The sequence below is a fragment of the Gallinula chloropus genome (genome assembly GCF_964237585.1).
Source record: "Gallinula chloropus genome assembly, chromosome: 6".
In the NCBI taxonomy this organism is placed as follows: domain Eukaryota; kingdom Metazoa; phylum Chordata; class Aves; order Gruiformes; family Rallidae; genus Gallinula; species Gallinula chloropus.
This window is the reverse complement of record NC_140091.1, coordinates 27260979-27282789: the sequence shown is the minus strand read 5'-3', so window position 1 is coordinate 27282789 and position 21811 is coordinate 27260979. Positions and strand designations below refer to the sequence as shown.

The following is a 21811-nucleotide window of genomic DNA, read 5'->3' as shown; positions in this document are numbered from 1 at the left end:
AAGGCAAATACGCACCTAACATATTGTCCACCATAACCCTACTCTTCATTTACTTAGCTGTAGCAGTATACTTGAGTTTCAAACAATCCAGATGATTTAACAGTGATATTCTGGCTCCCTGAACACTTCAAATTTGTGAGCTGCTCGAATGCCAACGGCAATGTGAAAAGCTTTGAATGTCACAGACTAGATTAACTTTATAGTGAAAATTGATGGAACTAAAAAATCATGGTGGTTCACCATTATTAATGGCAGAGAAAAAAGTACAGGAATTTTTTATAAATTCCAAGCACTACATAAATTAGTCTGTAAGTAAAACATGGCTTTGACTGGCCTGAAACAGCCTACTTACGTCTTGACTGTTAAATCAAGCTCATTATGTTGCCACACCATAACATGATTGAGTTTTTTACGTTAACCTGTCATATTTGCAGTGACTTTGAGAATTCACCCCTAGTTTTCTTAAATAATAAAACGATGCAGGTTCTTACAACAAAAGAATACACGCCCCACAAACTCGTAACACAACTACAGGTTCTAACTTCCTAATGTCATTTTAGTAACGATGAAACAAACCTTGTACTGTAAACATACAGAATTAAAACTTTCACCAAGTCTGATCTTTTAGGAAAAAACACCAGAAAACAAACCCACAAAGAAGACCTACACTGACATTTTGAAGACATTTCAAAGTGCCTTCAAAAATCAGATACACCTTTCTCTATAAGAAGCTGCATTCTCCCTCTCCATTCTCCAAACATTGTGTAAGCATTAAAGCAACGCCCCCAAAGAATACCTTCCAGCTTACTGAGCAGAGAGACTGAAACAGTCACAGTGAGCTACGGCTGTAACAAAACACACCTCCACACCAGCACAGCTCTGACAACAACGCAAGCCCTCCTACTTCAGAAAACAGGCATCTCTACGTGAACAGGAACGCCGGGAAGATGTTTCCCAAATCCCAAATAGCACAGCCACTCTGATGGGAATACGGGAGATCCCAGACTATGTGAACCAGCTATCTGCCTAAAAAAAATCAAATCTACAATAGAATTTGCTCGAAAGTTTATTTAAAAAAACCCCTCACAATTACTGAGCGGAGGAAAAGGCAGCTTAGCTAACAGAGAACAAAATGACAAGGGAAAAGCATCCAAAGCTGATACCCGAGACGAGAAGCCCCAGACGACGGGCCCTCTAATCCCCTCCCGGGCTTTCCAACGCCTCGCTGCCAAGCGGGAGGGGGCCATTTGCAGAGACGGCCTCCCCGGATTCCTTCCGCGCCCGCTCCGACCCCGCCGGGGACGGCACAGGGAGAGAGCCCACACCCAGCCCGCTCCCCCCGCCCCCGGCACTCTTGGTCGTGAGGCGGCGCGACTTGCCTGTGAGGCCGCGGCCTGGGAGGGGCCGCGGGGCAGGGCCTGCCCGAGCCAGCGCGGCCTCTGACGCCGAGCAGTGGAGCAGCCCAGGGGAGCTGCGGCGGCTACCGGGCCGCTGAGCGATGGGAAGGAAAAGCCACCCGCGACGGCGGGCGGCGGCGGAAAGGGCTCCAGTCGCGGGGCGCTGGCAGGGCGGGTCCGGCTCCAGCCGCCGGAGGCTCCGCGTCTCCCGCAGCCCCGCCCCGCCGGCGCCCTGACAGCATCCCCGGGACCCGGATGGGGCCGCGCCTACCGCCCTCCGCGGCCACACCCCAGTGCCCGGATGGAGCCGCGCCGCCCAGCGGAAACCGTGTCCCGCCGCCGCGGGGCGGGGTGCGTCGGCCCTACCGCGGCGGGGGCGGTACCACCGCCGGCGGGGAGTAGCTGCCCCGGATGCAGTCCCCGCCGCCTCTTCCTGCTCCCGCCCCGCCTCACCATAGAGATGACAGGCGCGGCGTGGGCCGCGGGGCCTGCCGGGAAGGGAGCCGCGTGCCTCGGCCTCGGTCTCGCAGCCTGACCGGCCGGCGGCAGCGCCGAGCCTGCGGGAGCGTCGCCATGTCGGGAGGGAGCAGCGCTGGCGAGTGGTGCCTCATGGAGAGCGACCCGGGCGTCTTCACGGAGCTCATCAAGGGCTTCGGTGAGGGGGAGCGGGGCTGGGCGCAGGGGTCGTACCGCTGGGTAGGTGGGGCTGAGGCTGCGGCCCCGCAGGCGACTGCGGCTGCCCCTGAGCGGGCGCCAGGCGAGCCCGCCCGCCGCGTCCCGCGGGGCGCAGCGCGGCCGCTTCCCCGGGGCAGGGCGCGGGGCCGTGGCGTGGCCGCGGCCCGTCCGGGCGAGGGGAGAGTCGCGCGGGGCGCGGCGGGCGGGAGTCTCGGGCCGGGGTCCGGCCCGCCAGCCTGCGCCGAGGGGTGAGCGCTGCCGCAGAGGTGAGGGCAGCGCCGCGAGCCGCGCTCCGGCGTGAGCTGGCGGCGTGGCGGTGAGCGGCCGCGGGCGGGAACGAGCGTGTCTCCTGTGACCTCTGTGCAGCTGTGCCCGGCCCGGGACGCGCTCGCAGCGCCCGCTGCTTCCCGCTTTGCGGCTTCCTTGGCCTCGGGGCGCTGCGAGGGCCCTGAGCCGCGGCCTTGGGCTGATACCCGCCGCCCGGCTGTGCCCGGTTTCAGGGCCGTGGGCGCCCAGCGGCGGGGCGAGTTGCGCGGCGGAGCCTGTTCCCTCAGTCCCGGCACAGGTAGGCTGCCGCCGCGGAGCCGGCGGAGCACATGGGCTCGAGTGCCCGCGGGTTCCGTGGCGGCCGGCCGAGCTGTGGCCTTGGAGTAAGGCTGGGTAGCCTGCAAGGCGCTGCCTTGGCTTTTAGAATACGGAATGATATGTTGAACGGCATTTAATGTCTGTGGTAACGCATTGATTATGAGGCTGTGACAACAGATAAGTCTGCGCAGGGTTTTGGTCAAAGCAGCAAGGTGATTTTATGCTGGGTTACACTGATTCATAATTCCAGTCACAGCTTTTTCTCACCAGCAAAGTCCAGGCAGGCATCTCCTTTTGGGCTTCTGCTTAGCTTACTCTTTCACATACGAAGTGCTTGAACTTTTGGGGCCCTGTTTTATGCAGACGTCTGGCTGGAGTGTATTGTTTACCGTATTCCCACTTTACTACAGCTGGTCTCTCACTGAAGATACAGGTTTTAAGTTCTGCTTTGCACTAGCTGCCAATGTCTTTAAAAACAGCATTGTTTTCAGTTAAGCAGAGGACACAAGGTGACCCAAGATACGTTTATCTACTCTGCTGCTTTTTTAAGTGCAGCTGTGTTATGAAGTTATCACCACCGTACAGGGGAGAAATTCCTGAAATAAACTCTCTTGACCTGCCTTGTTTGGTTGGTTTGGCTGTTTTAACAAAGATGTATTAAAGCCTGTAAATAGACTTTTCTGTAACATGGACATAGAAATTGTATATGTTGCCATAGTTCTTCCATGTGTCAGTTCACCAGATACGTCCCTTTTAAATGGGATAGTTGAAGAAACCCGTATCTTTCTTTGTTTCAGGTTGTAGAGGAGCACAAGTTGAAGAAATATGGAGTTTGGAACCAGAGAACTTTGAAAAGTTGAAGTAAGGCACTCTTTTAATCTGTATTGGGTTTATTCACATCTGTCTGAAGTTGCTGAAAGAAGGTGTTTTGAATTCAGGTGGTTTTTTGGTGGCGTTTGTTTTTTTTCTTTAGCAGAAGTTAATTATAAAACTGATTTAATTGAAACCTGGCAATTAAATTACTTTTTATTAATGTCTTGGTACTTTTTGGTTTGGGAAGGAGAAGCTAATAGCAGCTACAATGTGAAAATAGATTTCTAATGATTTAATAATTGGCTTGCGTCATATCCTTTGACATATTCTTTGACAAATTTCTGTTCCTTGCTTTCTTTCCCTTCCTCATATAACATGATACTGCATCTGTTGCCTTAAACTAATTTACGGTACTTACATACTTTTGTAACTTGTTTTTCCTGCAAAACCACTTCCATATGTGTGCGAAGGCGAATAGCCCTGTTATGACTGACAGTGACTGATGGCATATGTTCTGCCCTTGTTAGGCAATATTAGTTTTTACCATTTTGTCTGTTGTGCATCGTTATCCGTGTTTGCATACAAGACTTTTAAGAAGATGATGTCATCTAACCCAGACCATACTCTATTCCTGTGCATCTATCCAACGCTTCTATAATCTCGTAGCAATTAGTGCAGAAGATGCAGTTGTCAAGTATCTTCAGTCAGACAAAAATTCTGCAACTGAAATCTGAATGGCAGAAATGATGGCAAGTGGTTTGTTTACTGCTTGTGCTATAATTTATGATACTTCATCAGATCACAGAATTGTAGGGGTTGGAAGGGACCCCCAGAGCTCATCGGGTCCAACCCCCCTGCCAAAGCAGGTTCCCTAGGACAGGTCACACAGGGAGGCGTCCAGACAAGTCCTGAATCTCTCCAGAAAAGTAGACTCCACAACCCCCCTGGGCAGCCTGTCCCAGTGCTTTGTCACACTCTTTAATGATCAATGTCAGATCATTGCCTGTTTTGTTCCCAAAGTAACAGCTTTGTTTGCTTGTGCTGTCAGATATACAGTCCTTCCTTCCCATGCGCACATACTGTATTTTAACTTAAACACTAACAGTTAAACAATATAATAACACAGAGTATTTTCCAAATTCCCTCAGCAGACCCACCATTTAAAAAGGTGCACCAGACGTCTGGTCAGTGCTTAGGAAAAGTTTCCCATGCTATACAGTAGTGTGTGTACCTTCTGTAGGTACACCTTTTGTGTCATCTTTGTGGTGATGACTTTACATTCAGGTTAAGCAAACACTGTGCATTGCATCAATTGGAGCTGTAGATTTTGTAAACGTTATTTGCTTTACTAATAAACTTTTGCTTTATAGGGATACTAAATACACTGCACCGTGCAGTAAAAGCTGTTAACAATGCAAGATACACAGTCTGAAGGGCAAGATAAAATTTTAGTAGAAAACTGGATTTCTCTTACTCCTCAGAGAGATAACTCCAAGCATGAAGTTTCACAAGAGCTTCTCTTATTGTTTGAGTATTTAACTTATTCTTAAAAGATTACTGAAACTTTTTAATTCTAGCTCTTGTGTATGATGGACAAATGTTTTGATAGCTCTTTATCACTGACAAATTCAAAAGTGTTGGAGAGCTGTAATAGTGATGCTAACCAGGAAAACTGGTCCTGACTTAGGAAAATTGCTGACTAAATACTAATTCAGATTGGGATGTTTAGCATATACAAAAAGAAGCCTGAAGTGTGTTCTGCCTAATTAAAAGACCACATCTGAAAATTTCAGTGCAAGTTCCCTATGTTTAGGAAGAATTAGTTAACAGAGTTACCATACCGACATGCAGTTAAATTCTAGTAGAGGCTCCTGGCTTTGATGTTTTTCATCAATACAGGTGATTATTTCCCCACCACCCTATCTTGTTTTTTATTATTCCCTTAGGCCAGTACATGGGCTCATTTTCCTCTTCAAGTGGCAGCCTGGAGAGGAACCAGCAGGTTCTGTTGTTCAGGATTCCAGACTGGATACCATATTTTTTGCTAAACAGGTAAAACAAGTTCAGTATTTTTCTTACAAATGTCATGAAACATAGTCTGTGTTCCACTGTTAAAACCTAGATTTTGCTAATGTGTGCACAAGACATACCATTTTACAAGGTGAAATAACTTGAATTCCGTGAGACTAGGAATCAGGTATTAAAAGATAATTAACAAAGGAAGTCAGATTGATCTGTCAATTCAGACAAAAATATTACCAGTTATGAAAGAATGTCCTGGTTCTGGCCAGGCCAGGGTCAACATCCCCAGGCAGCCAGCCCAGGTGAGCTGAGTCAGCCTGGGCTGTTTCCACACCACCTGACATCACTCCCCCATCGAGGGAGCTTGTCAGAGAGAGGTGGTTTGGTGCAGGTCTGGGACAAGGACTGTCTTCTTTTCAGTGCCCAACATGGGGTTCAAACTCACAACCATAGTATTAAGAATCCCACGCTCTATGGCTACCCCAGCCCTTTGAGCCCCAAGTTGGGCTTATATTTACATCGTCCCTCTCCTGTAAGAGTAAGTAACTGTGAAATAATAAATTCTGTGTAATACTTAATCACTTGGTAAGTGTTCTCAACGGAATGAGCAAATACTTTTTTTTGAAACCACTTTCAACAAATTCTAGGAAGAAAAGCTTGTTTTGGTCCAGTTTTTATTTCTTGTGTGTCTCAAATGCTTTGCAGCCAGTGCACTATAACTAGGAATGTAATTTACTTTATGAGTTTATGAGTTTGCAGGCTATTTTGGCATAGAAATTTTAAGTATTTAAATCAGAAAGGTGAGTTTAAATTAGAATTTATGGGAAATTTTTTTTTGCTAATCTAATCTATTGTGTTTTGTTAAATACCAAGTATTGCTGAGATTTGTTAGCTTTGACAGGCTGCTGTGCCTGTTCTTTGCAGGCAATAAAAGCAAAAGACAGTAGTATTTAATAAAAGTTTTTAGCTCTTTCTAAAGACCTGCTTCACAAACAGTGAGAAATTTAACAGTTCAAGCAAGAAGTGTAATGTGTTAATTACAAAGCAGTAGTATAAAAGGGCAAATTATTAGACTTTCTATGAAGACTGATGTACAGACTAGTTGTTGCATTTGTGGGTTTTTATGTTTGGGGGTTTTTGGCTTTGTTCACAAAGAGAAAAGTACTTGGTATGTTAATTTCAGGATACAAAGAACTCTCCACAGGCTTCTAGCTAAAAGTAGAAATAGTGAAAACAAAGGAAACATGGGATGTATCTATAGGTCTCCTGGCTGCTCTGTACATGTGCATCTGTTGTGCAGATAATCATCTTTAATTTGTTCCTCTTGTAATCACCCAACTCTTTCATGCTGTTATTCCTTGGTCATCTTTAATACCGTTTTCTTTATTCTTCCCCTGCTGCAGCTCTTGAGTCCTGCCAAGCAGTGTCCACCAATCTTATGGTAGAGTGATCTTCAGTAGTCTGCCAAATGTCTTCATGGGTTGATAGTTCTGGTGGGCTCTGATTTAGGTTGTGACTTCTACCCAACCAAACGTACTGTTAGTCATCAGTAGGATGTGGCTAAAGAATAGCCTTGAGGCGAAGAACCTCAGGGCAAATCCTTGATACAACTCTCAAAGGGTAGTAGTTGCTTGGGAGGACAAAATAACTCTGATAGGAATCTGGAGAGATTAATTCATTTTTTTTTAAGGTGAAGGCAGATTCAAGGGATGTCATCTTTCTTTTTTCCTGTAAGTAGATGAGAATCTCTCAGAACTGCTGTTCTTATGGATGTTGAGAAGTTTCACACCATTTGCCTGTTTGTTCCACTTCTTTTGCTCCCCCCCCCCCCCCCCCCCCCGCCCCGCTTTCCTTTTTGATACATGACACTGTTTAAAAGTAAGGAGCTAAGAGGAACTTTGTTGAGCTTTAAGTTGGGAATTGGAGAATGTACATCCAAAAAATTAGGATTAAGGACAAAAATTAGAAAATTAAAAGCTAATAATCAAAGTTCCCTTTTATTTTGTAACTTTCTTTGAAGCATTCATATTTTACTGTTCTCTCAAACCTGAAACCTCTTTTGTGGGGTTGTAGGAATTTTCTGATTTTCCCCCTCCTTCACCTGCTCTCTTTAAGGAAGGTGTCTTGGAATTAATTCATTCATTAAGAATTTATTCATTTCAGCATGGAAAGCAATTTCTAGAAGTGTTCACATTTACAAAAGAGTAGTACCTTGTAAGGCCACTTGATGGCATTAAATATATGTTTCAAAAATAACTTGCAAAGAGTATCATTTTCATGTTTTGGTGTTGCCTGTTAGGTGCAGTGGCTTAGAAAAATCAAAACATTTCTTGTAGATAATAGATATGTTTCTTCCATGTCATGTCAGTTTTGCCTGGGTTGAGGTATTGTGACTGAAAAACTAGTGAAATAGTCGCAAAGATTAGAATTAAAAGCCAACAGATAAATGAAAAAATCTGGTTCTGGTATTTTGGGGGGATTTGCAATACTATTTTGGCCCTGGTGACTTTCACGTTGGAGGAAGTTAGTCTTTGTTAGGGATCCAAATTGACAGGCTGTGTTCTGAGCACTGGAAGTGTTTTCTCAAGCAAATGGCTGATCTGATGATGAGACGTCTGTCATGGTCCTTCAGCCCTGTCTCCTTTCACCTTCAAGCTTCTATTCTTCTCTTGCAGTGGCTCAGCTCCTCTTTGAACTTGCACGAGCCAGTGCAGCTCAGCACCCAGCAGCTTTCTGTAGGTGCCCTGTGCATATTGTCCGGGCTGGTCTCATGCTACATTGTGATATATTCACTGAGTTTGTACAGCCAAAGCTGTTAGAAGGTGAGAGACAACAGGAGGTTTGTTTCTTCATAGTAGTGCTGAGTTACTGCATTTCTTGAAACTGCAGTTTGAATCCTTCTGAGTCACCGAGGAGTACAAGGGAAGGCAGGCATTAACATTAAATATTTCTGTTGGAAAATAACAATTCCTGCCAGCTATAATGCAGCTGAACTTGTGTTCCTTTTTTATTTTCTCTCTGTGTTTTAAGTCTGATTTTATGGTGGGTTTGAGGATGGGGTTTTGCTATCTTTGAGGATTTTTTCAGATGTTAAGATTATTTTTTTTTAATTGCAAAAGTGATGGGTAAAACAGCCATGTCTTCATTCATAGGCTGGAACCCTGGAACAAATAGATTTGTTTTCTGGTTAGCAAAGTTTTTATTGTATTTAAGATTATTGATTAAGATTACTGTTAGGTCTGGATCTTCAAAACTGACTTGACACTGGAGCCTTAAAAATCCCAACAAGTATTTGATTCTTTCCCTTCCCGTGCATTTTCTTTTAAAAGTTACTATTTAAAGAGATCTGGCAGAGTCCACTTTACTGCAGAGAAGTTTAAATGTCATTATGAATCTGAAACAAGATAAGTAACAGTTAATATGTAATAACGGGTTAGTATGGCAAATAAATAATGCTTTTAGAGTGTGGCTCAGTTTCTGCCCAAATTTAATTAAATGTTCCATCTTAAAAATGGCTTCATTAGAGGGAAAACTTCAGTTAGATATAAAAGGCTACAGCTCTCTAACTGTGTTTAGCAAAACATCTTAAAACTGCAGCAGAAACACACATAACTGATAAGAAACGTGGGAGTGTTCACATTTTACTCATATCCACTTTCATAGTGATGTTGAATTCCAAATGGCAACTAGATTTTGTTCAGAGTTAAATCATGAATATGTTGGGGGGTGGACTTTGAAATCTGTCTAATATGCATGCATATTAAAAGATTTTACTTTTTTTAATGGTCACTTTTATGTGCGCTCATGTTACATTTGGCCTCCCTGTTATGCCTAGGTATGATTTGGTCCTCTATTTGAGGCCACAGAACTCTGGATGATCTTACATACCATTTGAGCTAGGATACCTAGGCACAATGAGGTGAGTTAAGGATACAATTTCAGCCTTAACTCTGACTTTCCTGATTTCTGTGTTGCTTAAGTAGGCCCTTGCTCTTATTTTTAGACACAGTGGCTACCCAGCTGTACCATTCAATGCATTCAGCTCTCTTCAGCGCTGGTTTGAGTAGCAGTGCTTTGTGCTGATCACTGCTGAAGTGGAATTGTCTCTTGACAGAAAAAAGAATGTCATTGTTACAGACTTGCACAGGACTATTTTTATTTTAGTTTTATCAGATTCTGCAACTGAAGTATTGGTATCATGCTTTTGGTTTGTGCCATGTGTTTATTTTATGCTGCATTGAGATGATAAAACATTACAATTGTGATGATAAAACATGAATTCATTTGGAATAAAATCTACATACCTTCGGAAGGAGGATCTTCTGAGTAATACCGTTAATAACAAAGCTCTGGCAGTTCATTATCTTTGTGCCACTAATGAAAGTCTAATACTTCAGTTAATTTCAAACCCAAAATATTTGACATTTTCGGGTTTAGTAACATTAAGTTAAAACAGACACCTGTGTTAAGGCTAAACTTGGGGTGATGAATAACTTCCATAAGAAGTAAAATGAACTTGTACCACATCAAAGTCAGAAAGATATTTTCTGTGGCTATAGGAATGTTGTGTCTTTATTCTAAAGGAATAAAAATAAATAAATGGAGTAAGGGTTTTAAACAATAATAACTTTGGAAATTTGTCCTAATGCTGAATTTTTCACATTAAGCTTCACAAAGCCAACCGGTTCATAACATTGGGATGTTTAGTAAGTGAATCTGAGATTTGCTGCTTGTACAGCCATTTACAGTACAAGGTTGTCCACAGCTTTATGAAAAACAGAATAGTCACAAGGTGTGGATCAAGGACTTCGAGTGCTTCAGCCCTAAGTTGATGCAGGAACTTTGATTGAATCTTAAGGGAAAGGTAGATGTTTATGAAGTTAAGCATCTTAATTGAAGAGCATGACCATAGTCATAAGCTAAACTAATAGGCATATCTATATGTATATTCTTTCAAATACTATTAGATGCACTTAATAGACTGACTAGCAAATTCTTACAAGTATGGGTATCTGCTTTAAGTTGGAGTCCTGAATACCAGGACTTCCTGGACAGAAATATACAGGCAGATGTTGGGATTTCTGGACAAATATAGGGAATCTGCTTACATTTCCTCAAGTCAAAATATAAGGCAAAAAACCCCAACCTTTCTGGCACATCATACAGATGTTGTGCTGTCTAATGCAGAAAATGTGTTTTGCCAACGCTGAAACACCTCGAGTCACAGAGAAATAGTGGAAATGAGGATAGATGGTTACCCTGAGCCATTTCCTTCTGGAATGACTCATCAGCTTGTGTGTATAGCAGTGCTGGACTGGCTGTGTGCATTGATAGGATGCTGTGCCTGTGTGACAAATAAACCTTGCCCTTGTCTACGTTTGGTACTGTAGTCACCACCTCTTCACTCTGTGCACCTCACCCTGCCCATGAACTGCTGCTAGCTAAGTACCTCCTTCCATCTTAGTACTTCTCTTTTGTTGTCTAGACCCATGAACACACAGCTTTTATGCCCATCACCTGCACTTCCTCCTGTTCCTCTGCTTCAGGACTATTTGGGTTGCCTTTTCCTTACTACCCATCTTACTTGCTGAAGAGCTTTTGTAGTTCTCTAATGCATTTCCGTTTCCACAGCTGGGAGCCACCAGTCTTAAAATCTGCTTCTGCTGCAGAAGATAAGTTTTAAATATTTGATGAGACTGCAATTTTGCTGCTGAGTTTTATTTTTTCTCATATTTTTGCTGTTGTTATCCAGCTTATCCAACAGAGTTTGTGTTGATCTTGCCTCTAGGCTTCAACCCTCTCAGTTTTAATTTCCTTTCCCATTTTTTGAAGCTATTATCATGTTAGCCATCTGCCAGAGCAACTAATTTTTAAGTCTTGTTTTTTCCGTAAGAATAGTTACCCCATAGTGCTGCCTCTCCCTACAATGTGCTGTATTAGTTATCACTTAACAAGTGCAGTTTTCTTGTAGCATCCCTCCCTTCGTTTTAATATCACCATTCCAATAGATCTTCACTGCAGGGGTGTCTGCCTTATCTCTTTTTTTCTCTTTCAGCTTAATTATAATGTTTGCAAGCACTGCTGCAGGTTAGCCCACTGTAATGCACTTAGGATCTTCCTGCTTTCATCCCAGTACTACTTTTACAACTGCCTCTAAGACCATTCCCTAGCTGTACCTCAGAGAAGTCTTAGTTCTCGGTTCCTTTTCCTATGTTAAAATATTAATTCTCTTGAATTATGTCTTTCTAGTAGTCTGCAGGTTTTGATTTTTCTGCTATTAACCATTTCACTGTCACTGAGGGAGTTTTCCTTCCATGTCCTTTTTTTGTAATGATGTGAACTCTAGCCTTTAGCTTGCATTCCTGCAGATTGCTCCAGTTGCTGTTACCTGTTCTGTGTATATGTGACCCCCATGATTACCATTTAAGTCAAGTAGATTGTATTTTTTCTTCAATTAAGTGTTTTATTATTATTTGCACTATATATACATAATTTGTATTGAGATCACACAGAGTATAGAGAATGTGTATCTAATGTGGCATATAGGATTAAGACAGTAGGCTTTCCTTTACTAGGGATGAGCTTTGATTATAAAACAGATGGGTCGTTTTTCTCTTTTTTTTTTTTTTTCCCTTGCTTTCTTGTTGGAAGTGGTTTCATTTTCACAGGCTTGAACCCCCTGTTCATTTTTTAACACAAAATCAACGTTGTCTCTTCCAGTCCTAAGGTTTAAATAGCATTTTCAACTGCAAAATAGTCTCCTGGACTGAAGATACATTGTTTTTCCTAACCTATAGCTCACTGTGGAAAAAACTCCTGATATCAAGTCTTTCCTATATTATGGCCTTAGACCATTTGATTCCTATGCTTTTAATTCAGTCTCAGGTTATGTTTAATAATCCTTGTAGTGTCTGTCTCTTTCTTGAAATACTGTATTTTAGTTGTGCTGTTACTAAGCAACATTGGAGACGTGGTTGGAAGATGAAGAGTTGTGTTTATATTTTCTATAAATGGAATATTTAAAACCTACATCTAAGGAACGGTGTCACATGAAGTATTAACTTAAATATTGGGTTGAAAAGGATAGGTATGTTGTAAATTAAGAAACAAGTAAATTTTAGTATTTTTTTTATGGGTTATTATTTAGAAAACTTTTTTTAAATGGGTGTGTTTTTAAAAGACAAGTCTACATCTTGAAACATTGTAGGATATTTGAAATGGTTTTTTTCTAATTCAACCTTTAAATAAAAGATCTGGGGTTCAAGATGTGCTTTATTGCCCTAAATGATTACATTTTTTGAGCCCCTACACTGGGTAAGAGTTCTGATTATTTGAAGAACACACTGTTTGGGAGAGTTGACTCTTGTTTTCAATAGATGCAATAGCATAATTGGGGTAGCTTGCTTTGCATAGAACTTTGTCTTTACACCAAGATCAGGGTTCCAGTGTTTATGTCCCTTATTAATTGCCTTACATGGTTTTACTGGCCGTGCTGAACATTCTCAACACCTCCATTATTTTATTTTCTAGGTAATAAATAATGCTTGTGCTACTCAAGCCATAGTAAGCGTGCTATTAAATTGTGCTCATCAAGATATCCATCTAGGAGAGACTTTGTCAGAATTTAAAGAATTTTCACAGAGTTTTGATGCTGCGGTAAGTGCCTACAATTTTCTGTATTGGAAGTGTTGCAGTGTAGCTGTCTACATGGGCTTGTAGCTTACTTTCCTTATTTCTTTTCAGATGAAAGGTTTGGCACTAAGCAACTCAGAAGTGATTCGGCAAGTTCACAACAGTTTTGCCAGGTAACGCATGTTTTAAATCTGGGCAAAATTTAGGCACATTCTCTTTCATCTCAGATTTCTTCTTTTAATTTTCTTTGCAGACAACAGATGTTTGAATTTGATGCAAAGTCTTCAGCAAAAGAAGAAGATGCGTTTCACTTTGTAAGCTATGTCCCTGTTAACGGGCGGCTGTATGAACTAGATGGCTTAAGGGAAGGACCAATTGATTTAGGTAATTTTTTTTTCCTAAACATAACTAATATTAATAGTAGTGTATTGCAATAAATTGGCTCTAAGTTATAGGATCAAAACAAGCTGTTTATTAAAGTATAACGCTGATGTCTTCTGGATAAACTATTCAGCCTCATACTTCTTTGCAGTCATTTAGGGTGTTTTATTGGTCTTGAAAATGCAGTTCTCTTCCTCCAGGTTTCTGATAATTTCTCATTCAGTAATTAAATGAACAGGCTGTGTAATCCAGTGGGCTTCTGATGCTTTAATAGCTTTGTTGCAAAGGAGTAACTTCTTGTGGATGTTTTCTTTCCTTACCTGAGAGACTCTGTTGGTACTGTCACCCAAAACAACTCCTTTTCCGTGTTTTATAAATTATCCCTTTGTTTTAGCAGAAGCATGTACACAGCTGACCCCATATACTTTTTATACATTATGTGGTTGACATTTACACAGTGCCCTTTTTCTTAGCTAGCAGATACTTTCCCAGTGGTTTCAAAGAGAATAGCTACTTTTAATTTCTGTAAGACTTGTTCCTGTTTAGTGTCCTGCAGTCATTCTTAACCTGGAATATGTGTACCAGCTTGTGTATTGAAAACTGGTAAAGCACCTACCACATGTCTCTGCTTTCATTTGAGTCTGACGTGTCAAAACATTCCATACTCCATTTCCAGACTGTTCCCAATTTTCTTGAGAGTTGTATTTGTTCATAGGCTGAGCAATGGCTTGCTGCTAAATCTCGTCTTTAGTCTACCTGGAAAGACAGTCTGCAGGCCTACCTGTACCGTACCTTTTACCATCACAAAATCACAAGTCTCTTGATTTCCTTTAAGGTCTTGAAATTGTTAAAGAATCATTACCAACTTAGGAAACAACCTTTAGTTATTCTCTTGTTCATCTTAAAAATAAGTTATCTGTCATACATCACATCCTTTTGTGTTTTTTCCTGTCTCTCCCTTTTTAAGATCTATATAGTATTATCTTTTCATTTTGTGTAAAAGGAACAGCTGTAGCTATCCATGCTTTTTTCTTTTGCTCTCCACTTTTATGTTGTCATACCAACTAGTGTATTGCGTCATAAAATCTTACATAACATACTTCCCCTTACCCCCCTTGTTTCTTGTGATCAACAAAATCTTAGATGCTTATGCTTTTAAAATTTAGCTTTGCTCCATTGCTTTGGACACTACTTTAAATATTATTATTAAAGTATGTATCTTCATACTCCTAAAAAAACCCCCAATAAATCACATGAGTAATGTAAGACTGCAGTTGCCAAGGAAAAACTTGTTCCTCTGAAGTTGGTTCCTAAGCCTGAATTAGGCACAAGTCTTGAATTCGCAGTACATTTTACAAAGACTAATTTTATTTCTTTTTTGTTTTGTTTTTACTAGGTGCATGCAATCAAGATGACTGGATAAGTGCTGTACGGCCTGTCATAGAGAAACGCATACAAAAGTAAATAGTTAAGATGCTTTTAAAATATGACACCTTATATATGTGTGTAAATTCCTCATTATTAATTCCTTTCAATCAAAAGCTTTCAGCTGAATTTCTAAGGAACAATGCTGCAGTGCTTTTATGTGCATGTCAATGTGTGAATGCAGAACTTACTGCCAAACATGAGCCAAATATGGTGATAAATAGGTCTCATACACTATGTTCCTCTACGGTTAATCAAAGCAGGTATCTGTGAAGTGAAGAGAGAACCTCCTAATACTCTAAAATAGGAGGAGCAAGCTGTGGGTCTAATTAAAACTAAGCATGCCATTACCATGGATAAAGTTTGGGTGTGTGCTTATAACTAAAGGTACCAATTAATAGCTATAAATATACAGCTGGTATGTAAGGAAAACTTGTTTTCTGCAAATATGTTGCTTGTTTTAGAAATTGAAGCTAGAACATACTATGGACGTTTTTCTACTTCTCAGCTCTGACCCCAAACTGCAGTCCCAACTGTGTTAGAAGCAGAGTGGATTTCATGCCATTTTTAGAAAATAGTATTCAAAGTCTTACTTGAAGGCTCCTTTGATAAGTGAAGTATTACTGCCAAATCAGAACTGAAGTTCTGAAAGGCCTGCGGGTCTGATTGTTGAATGTACGCTTCACGTTGTGTGAAGAAGTCTCCCAACATTTTCTAGCAAGCAACAGTGAGGAGAAAGTAGCAGTTGTTGTCAACTGCATCATGTTTTAGGGTTTTGTTTTAAATACTTACTTCTTAGGACCACAGGCTGGAATGTCTTGAAAGAGCCTGTTACTAGGAGGCTCTCTGTATCTTGGATAGTGCTCAGCTGAGGTCTGATTTTTATTTGGCAGGATTGGATCTGTAGCACAATTCAATTCAATAGATCTGTTTGGTGTGTGTTTGGGATTTTTAGGGGGCTACTTAGTGTGTGCATGTATTCCTTTATAATGAAGGAAATCATGGAGGAAGGTTGGGATTTGTCATGTGAAAGACTGAGTTTGAAAACTGTTTGTTTTTTCTGTTGTTCCTCTAGATACAGTGAAGGTGAGATAAGGTTTAACTTGATGGCTATTGTATCTGACAGAAAGATGATCTATGAGCAGAGGATTGCAGAATTACAGCAGCAACTTGCAGAGGTAGGCCATGGTATTTAAATTACTGGAGTAGTTCTCTGATAATAGTTCTCTGTCTCTGCATTATTACTTGCCTCCTCTACCACATGCTCTGAATGGAATATCACTAACACGGGCAGGGAAGGATGACCACATACCTGTCCAGCGCAGTGCTGTGCGGATGTGCTGATGCAGCTCTGGTTAGTTCCAAGTGAGCTAATTTGAGCACTTGGTGTGGTATGAGCCCACCTTTGGGACTGTCCTGACTAATTTACTGGGGTAGCAGAGCTAATATGCTTATAGCTAGCTGTAGAAATGTATATTGTTCCTACAACTGTAAGCGAAACTGAATCTTTGAGATAGAAATACTCTAAAGAGAGTACTTAGGCTTTTAAAAAAAAGGTGCAATAATGTGATCCATTTAACATTTTCTTTTTTTGTGGAAGGAGGAGCCTATGGATACAGATCAAAGTAGTAATATGTTAAGTTCTATACACTCAGAAGTTGCAAAATACCAGATGTTAATTGAAGAAGAGAACCAAAAATTAAAAAGATATAAGGTATGTAGCCTTTGGTTTTCTGAAATTGTAGTAATGTGCACAATGAATTGTAGAATTCCTGCAAGGAAATTGTTCTCTGTGCGCAGAAGGCTCATTGGCCTTTTCTTTCTGGAGTTGCTGATTATGCTACTGCAGCCTCTGACTAAGGAGGGGTTTTTTGTTTGTTTTTACTAGAAGGACATAGTCATAACGGGGGGGGTTTACACAGAACGTTTATATAAGCTCTTCCAGCTCACATTATCAGTTTTGAAGAATGTTTATGCATCAGTTGGTAACAAAGGCTAATCAGGAGTTTGAGTGAACTTCATGGATAGATTCATTCTGTGCTTGCACATATATCTTGTAACCTGACACATAGATACTCACAAAGCTTTTAGTGAGGAAGCTCCCTCAGGGTACTGGAATTGTACTTTTGTTATAGTTTACCTGCTGTCTTTTCCTGTGTGGGAATCAGTAAAGGCACAATTGGCATGTTCTGTGATTTTTGTCACTAAGTGCTTTATGTCTCTGCACTGAACACAGACCATTCTTTCTAGTGACATGTGGTGTTAATGGAAATGAGGTATGGGAAAGTTTCTCTGAGACCACCACTTGTAACTTTCTAAATTACCCATTGCTTTTTAAAAGAATGTTTTGAAGGGAAAAAAAAACTGGGTAATTGAATGGTTTGCTGTTTTAATCTCTTAACCAACTTTTGGGGGATGTGTAGAAAGTTGGCTAGATTTAAAAATAAGTTTTAAAATAGAAGTTTAATATGTCAAAGGATAAAGAAATTAAGAAAACATTTCAATTCAATTTCGTGGGTTTTCACTAAAAAGGAAAGAAATGTTTTCGCTAGTTTTTAGAAGGTACAGACCAGGACATCAGTAATTCTAATGATAAATTCAAGTACATTTCTACAGTGCTTGTGTTAAGTTGTAAAGTGTTAGTTACCATCTCTAGGTCAGTGTTGCTACATTCTGTTCCACAGCATCAGGATGTGGTTAAAGCAACTATATCAACAAACAAACAAATCCAGGACAAAACAAAAGCTCACCAAACAAAACCCACCCCACAAAACTAAAGCATATCCTTTACCAAGCATGAGAGTAAGCAAACACATGAAATTGGGGGTAAAAACACCATAAAATTTCAAACTGTATGTGGAAATATTGTGGAAACTGTTTAAAAGCACACTGTGTATATTAGGATATCTACTTGGGGAGGTCTATGGATCCATCTCCTGCCTTTCTGCAGGCTTGAACTGTTGCAGAAGCTGCAGAGCATTCAGTGTAACCAAAGCAGTTAGGCTTTTGTGTTTCAGAAATGTTGAAGTCTTAAGTCCAGACTGAGGCCATGACTACACAGTGTCAAACTGCAGTTAAGGTTGAGGGGAAGAAAACAGTGAGTAGGTTAGGCAACAGTACTTGTCAGTGCTACAGCAGTATCTACACCATATAACCTACTTGTCACTGAGGGGTTTTCAGCTAGTATGACAAAACACTGTATGGAGAACTTGTGCTTCAAGCTTTACATTTATCTGATGTATTCTTTCTGACTGTGCTCAGGATTTTACTGTTTTGACTTGAATTTTAATTGCTGCCTTCTTGGGGGGAAGAAGACAACAATGGGGATGGGGAAAAAATCCCATTTAGCCATATAATAATCACATATAATGCTTTGGATTTATTTTTAGATCGAAAATATTAGAAGAAAACATAACTACCTGCCTTTCATCATGGAATTATTAAAGACGCTAGCAGAGCACCAGCAGTTAATACCATTAGTAGAAAAAGTGAGTATTTCCTAGCTGACTTTTAAGAAACGTAACTATAATTCTCATACCTTCTACATGAAATTAAAAAAGCAATTAAGTACCATAGAAGCATAAACTGTATGGGTTGGTTTATTTAAACAACCACTTTCAGATATATTGCTAGTTTACCTGACACAGTCCCTTGCCGGCCTCAAGAGGCAGGGTTCCAGGGGAGGCTGGAGGTTGTGGGACCAGGCATCTTTGTGCTGTTCTGCAAAGGCAAACTGTATCTCCTTTCAGAAAAACTCATTTAGGTTATGAAATGGTGATACAGGAAATGCAGCTCAAAATCAGCTAAACAATCATATTAAGGGGCATACAGTATGGCACAGGTAAGACTTGGGCTTTACCACACAGCAAATTAAAAACTGTGGTGTTAGCTAAACACCAGTAGCTAACTGGTGGTAGTGTGTGCTAAATTTCCCCGTATTTTCTTGATATCCCTTCTTGATCTGAAGATTATTGAAATGTGTATATATACACAGATGTATTCTACACCAGACTGATCCCTTTTGCCGACCTGGAGTCGTTTTGAAGGACTTCAGCCCAGCTTTGTTGATTTTTCTAGCTCTCGACACCAGGTGGCAACCTATGCACAAAGGTTCTGGTCATTCTGGTAGCTTGAAATTTGTGCTCTTCATTTTTTCTTTTCTGTTACTGATTTACTGGCTCCCTGTTTTCCCTTTTAAAGGTGTCTAGCTATTAACATAGATTTCCTATTAAGGTCTATTAAAGTGTGTCTGTCGCTTTGTCAGAGGTTATAAACTGTATGGCTAGTTGAGTCCTTGAATCGTAGTAATACCTGTTCTGGCTTGCAGATCTACTGTGCACCATAAACAGTATCCCTAATTTTGAACTCACACTGTAGAGGATTTCTGTGTTGCTATAAGGAGGAAAGAGATAAACTTCATTTAATCAGTACGTTCTTTAGCAGAATTTACTTAGGAAAGTGAGAGTGCAGGCCAGTAGTATATAAGACAGTAATTTCTGGTTTCAGTTGTTAATCTTTTCCTTTGGGTAACTTGTCGAGTTTTAATCTGGTTTCAAGTTTATAAGAGTTAGGTGTAACAGCATCAAACTGCTTTTACAAGTAAAATTCTGATAGACCTGAGCAGCTGCTGATAACGGATCTTAATGCTAAATCACTGACTTAGATCCAGTTCCCTTCAGTAAGAAGCAGTAACATGCAGCAGTCTGGTTCAGAATGAACCAGTGTTTTGACAGAAAGAGAACTACTACTGCATCTGAATTGTCCTGTTTTCTAGCCTAATGTTTCTTCATTAAATTCGTTAGGAAGGAAAATGCTAGTTCCCCATCAATTTGAACTATCAATTAATAGAAGTCATGTGAGAATCTGTGTACAAATATCTTGGTAGGAACTGTTGTGGGCTCTTTTTTCCACTCTGCTCTTTTGGATGATCTAAAACCCAAAGATCTTGGTTGTTTCTGATTTTAATTCATGATAAACAGGATATCCGAATGCAGTGTTTTCTTGTGATATGTTTTCATAAAGAAGAGTTATTTTTATGTTAAATTAATTCAGAGGTATGAAAAATGAAGGCTAAGTTATGTTTGGAAAATAGTGTGCTTTTTCACCTCTTTTTCCCTTATGGAAGTTACCTAATTTTATAGTTTCTTTTATATTTTGTATTTAAGTTAATGTATTCTAAAAAGGATATGTTTACTATAGTAAAATAACAGTAGGCTATGTCTGAAGGGTCTAAATTTTTCTCTGTCTCTTTTGCAGCATATTTTGTTGGATATTTGAAAATGTGATGAGTAGCCTTTCAGAGCTCCCAAAAGATGATCTTCGTCCTAGAGCTTAATATCCTCTCTTTTGTTTTCTAGGCGAAAGAAAAGCAGAATGCCAAGAAAGTTCAGGAGGCCAAGTGAAGATGACTGTGCACAATACATAAAATAATCTGCTTCTGAAACTATTTTCATGACAAAAAAAATAAAACTTTTCATAAACTTTAAATTTTGTCCAGCGCACGTTTGACAATTGTGACAGTTTGTCTTGTACTGTATGCACGGATCTAAACTACTTCCTTCCCCTGCATCTTGTGCATGTAGTACTGCTAAGCAATGTTTAGGTTCTCTTGGTCCAATTCAGTATTTAACAGTCTATCTGGTTCCTAAAAGCTTGGGAAGTGGACCTAAAATGTGCAAGGAAAATGTACCCGTTTTGTCCCACTTGAATATACAATGATACAAATGCAAGAGTTCAAGTATCAGCATGAGCTTTCTTTGCTCATCCCTACTAACAATTATACTATCCAATTGTTCAGTGACATACCCTGTGTCTTTGTTTTTATGAAGTATGTGTCTAATTTTTTTACAAAATTGGAAAGTATGACTTTAGCTGTAGAAACATTTGCAAAGACCGATGTATAATCTCAAAAGATCTGCATTGCTTCAGTAGAAAAGATAATAAATATTCCCATTTTTATTTTGGCAAACTTTCTTCTGTGGTATTTTATTATTGGATAAGATGATTAGAACTTGCATTGGAGGCCATCAGCCCTGTGACTTTGAGTTATATGCATTCTAAATTTGGGTTAGAAAAAAGGCCCACTGTTGTTTTAGGGAACTTATGTTCTCAGATATAAGGTAGAGAGAGAGATATTCTAGAGTGTGTTAAGTCATTAAAACAGTGCTTTTTAATCAACCTTGGTGGCTAATTTAGTATAAGAAAAAACATGTATGGAAGGTTCTTACTGATAACAACCATGTAGTGGAAAATGCTTGAGCTGTCTTTCATGGACCAAAGGGAGTATCTGGGCGATGGAGCGTGTGGTGTTCCTACCTTTTTAGTGCTGCTTGTATGTGAACTGTGAATATGCAAAATTCTTTTGTAAGGGTAGTAGTTGTAACACTACATAGTATTTGAATTACAGGAGCACTCTTAATGTATATAAATTAATTTTAAAAACTTCTAGTCTCTTGATAAGAGACTCAGACAAGAAATAGCAAAAACAACGCAAGAACTTTGCTAGCTTGGAAGATTTATAACACAAGTGAAAGATGTTTGTTTCGCTTCCTTTGCCTATAGCCTCATTGAACTATGAGGCCCTTTAGTCTTATAGGCTTGTATGATAAGAATATAGAATATTTAGAGAATTTTTTGAACCCCCATAGGAAACAAAGCCTGATATCTGTTGGTGCTTGATATGTCTTTGACAGGGTAAAATTTTGGCCAAAGTAGTAAAATTTACATTCTGTTCTACCTGCTGAAAGGATTCACTGGATCATTGCTGTGGCTAGAAGGGTAAGGTCATCTTTCAGAAAAGAATGTGAATTCCTTGTCTGTGTTTTGTGCAAAACTGATCAGGTTGGTTGAGGACATAAGCTGTGTGAGTGTTCCCTAATTTG

The 21811-nt window shown here is 40.3% G+C and overlaps 1 protein-coding gene across 2 annotated transcripts; it reads left to right on the top strand.

Annotated features, from left to right (window-relative positions):
- The first annotated feature begins 1901 nt into the window (after positions 1–1901).
- On the top strand, positions 1902–20875 carry UCHL5 (ubiquitin C-terminal hydrolase L5). Of its 2 annotated transcripts, XM_084266239.1 has the most exons (11): positions 1902–2052; positions 3455–3518; positions 5417–5522; positions 13023–13148; positions 13236–13297; positions 13378–13508; positions 14902–14965; positions 16006–16108; positions 16531–16644; positions 18320–18418; positions 20288–20875. In XM_084266239.1, the coding sequence occupies exons 1-11, from the start codon at positions 1971–1973 to the stop codon at positions 20330–20332; spliced, it is 996 nt and encodes a 331-aa protein (XP_084122365.1). In that variant the 5' UTR covers positions 1902–1970; the 3' UTR covers positions 20333–20875. The 2 variants fall into 2 exon arrangements, with proteins under 2 accessions (XP_084122365.1, XP_084122366.1); XM_084266240.1 differs by lacking the exons at positions 1902–2052; positions 3455–3518 and adding an exon at positions 9328–9411 and having other exon boundaries at positions 5499–5522.
- The last annotated feature ends 936 nt before the right edge of the window (positions 20876–21811 follow it).

Bases quoted from the DNA above. Each gene is read 5' to 3' on its own strand.
- UCHL5 (XM_084266239.1), top strand. From the start codon at position 1,971: ATGTCGGGAGGGAGCAGCGCTGGCGAGTGGTGCCTCATGGAGAGCGAC. The intron at 13,149-13,235 runs GTAAGTGCCTAC...ATTTCTTTTCAG, and splicing joins CACAGAGTTTTGATGCTGCG to ATGAAAGGTTTGGCACTAAG. The intron at 16,109-16,530 runs GTAGGCCATGGT...TTTTTGTGGAAG, and splicing joins TACAGCAGCAACTTGCAGAG to GAGGAGCCTATGGATACAGA.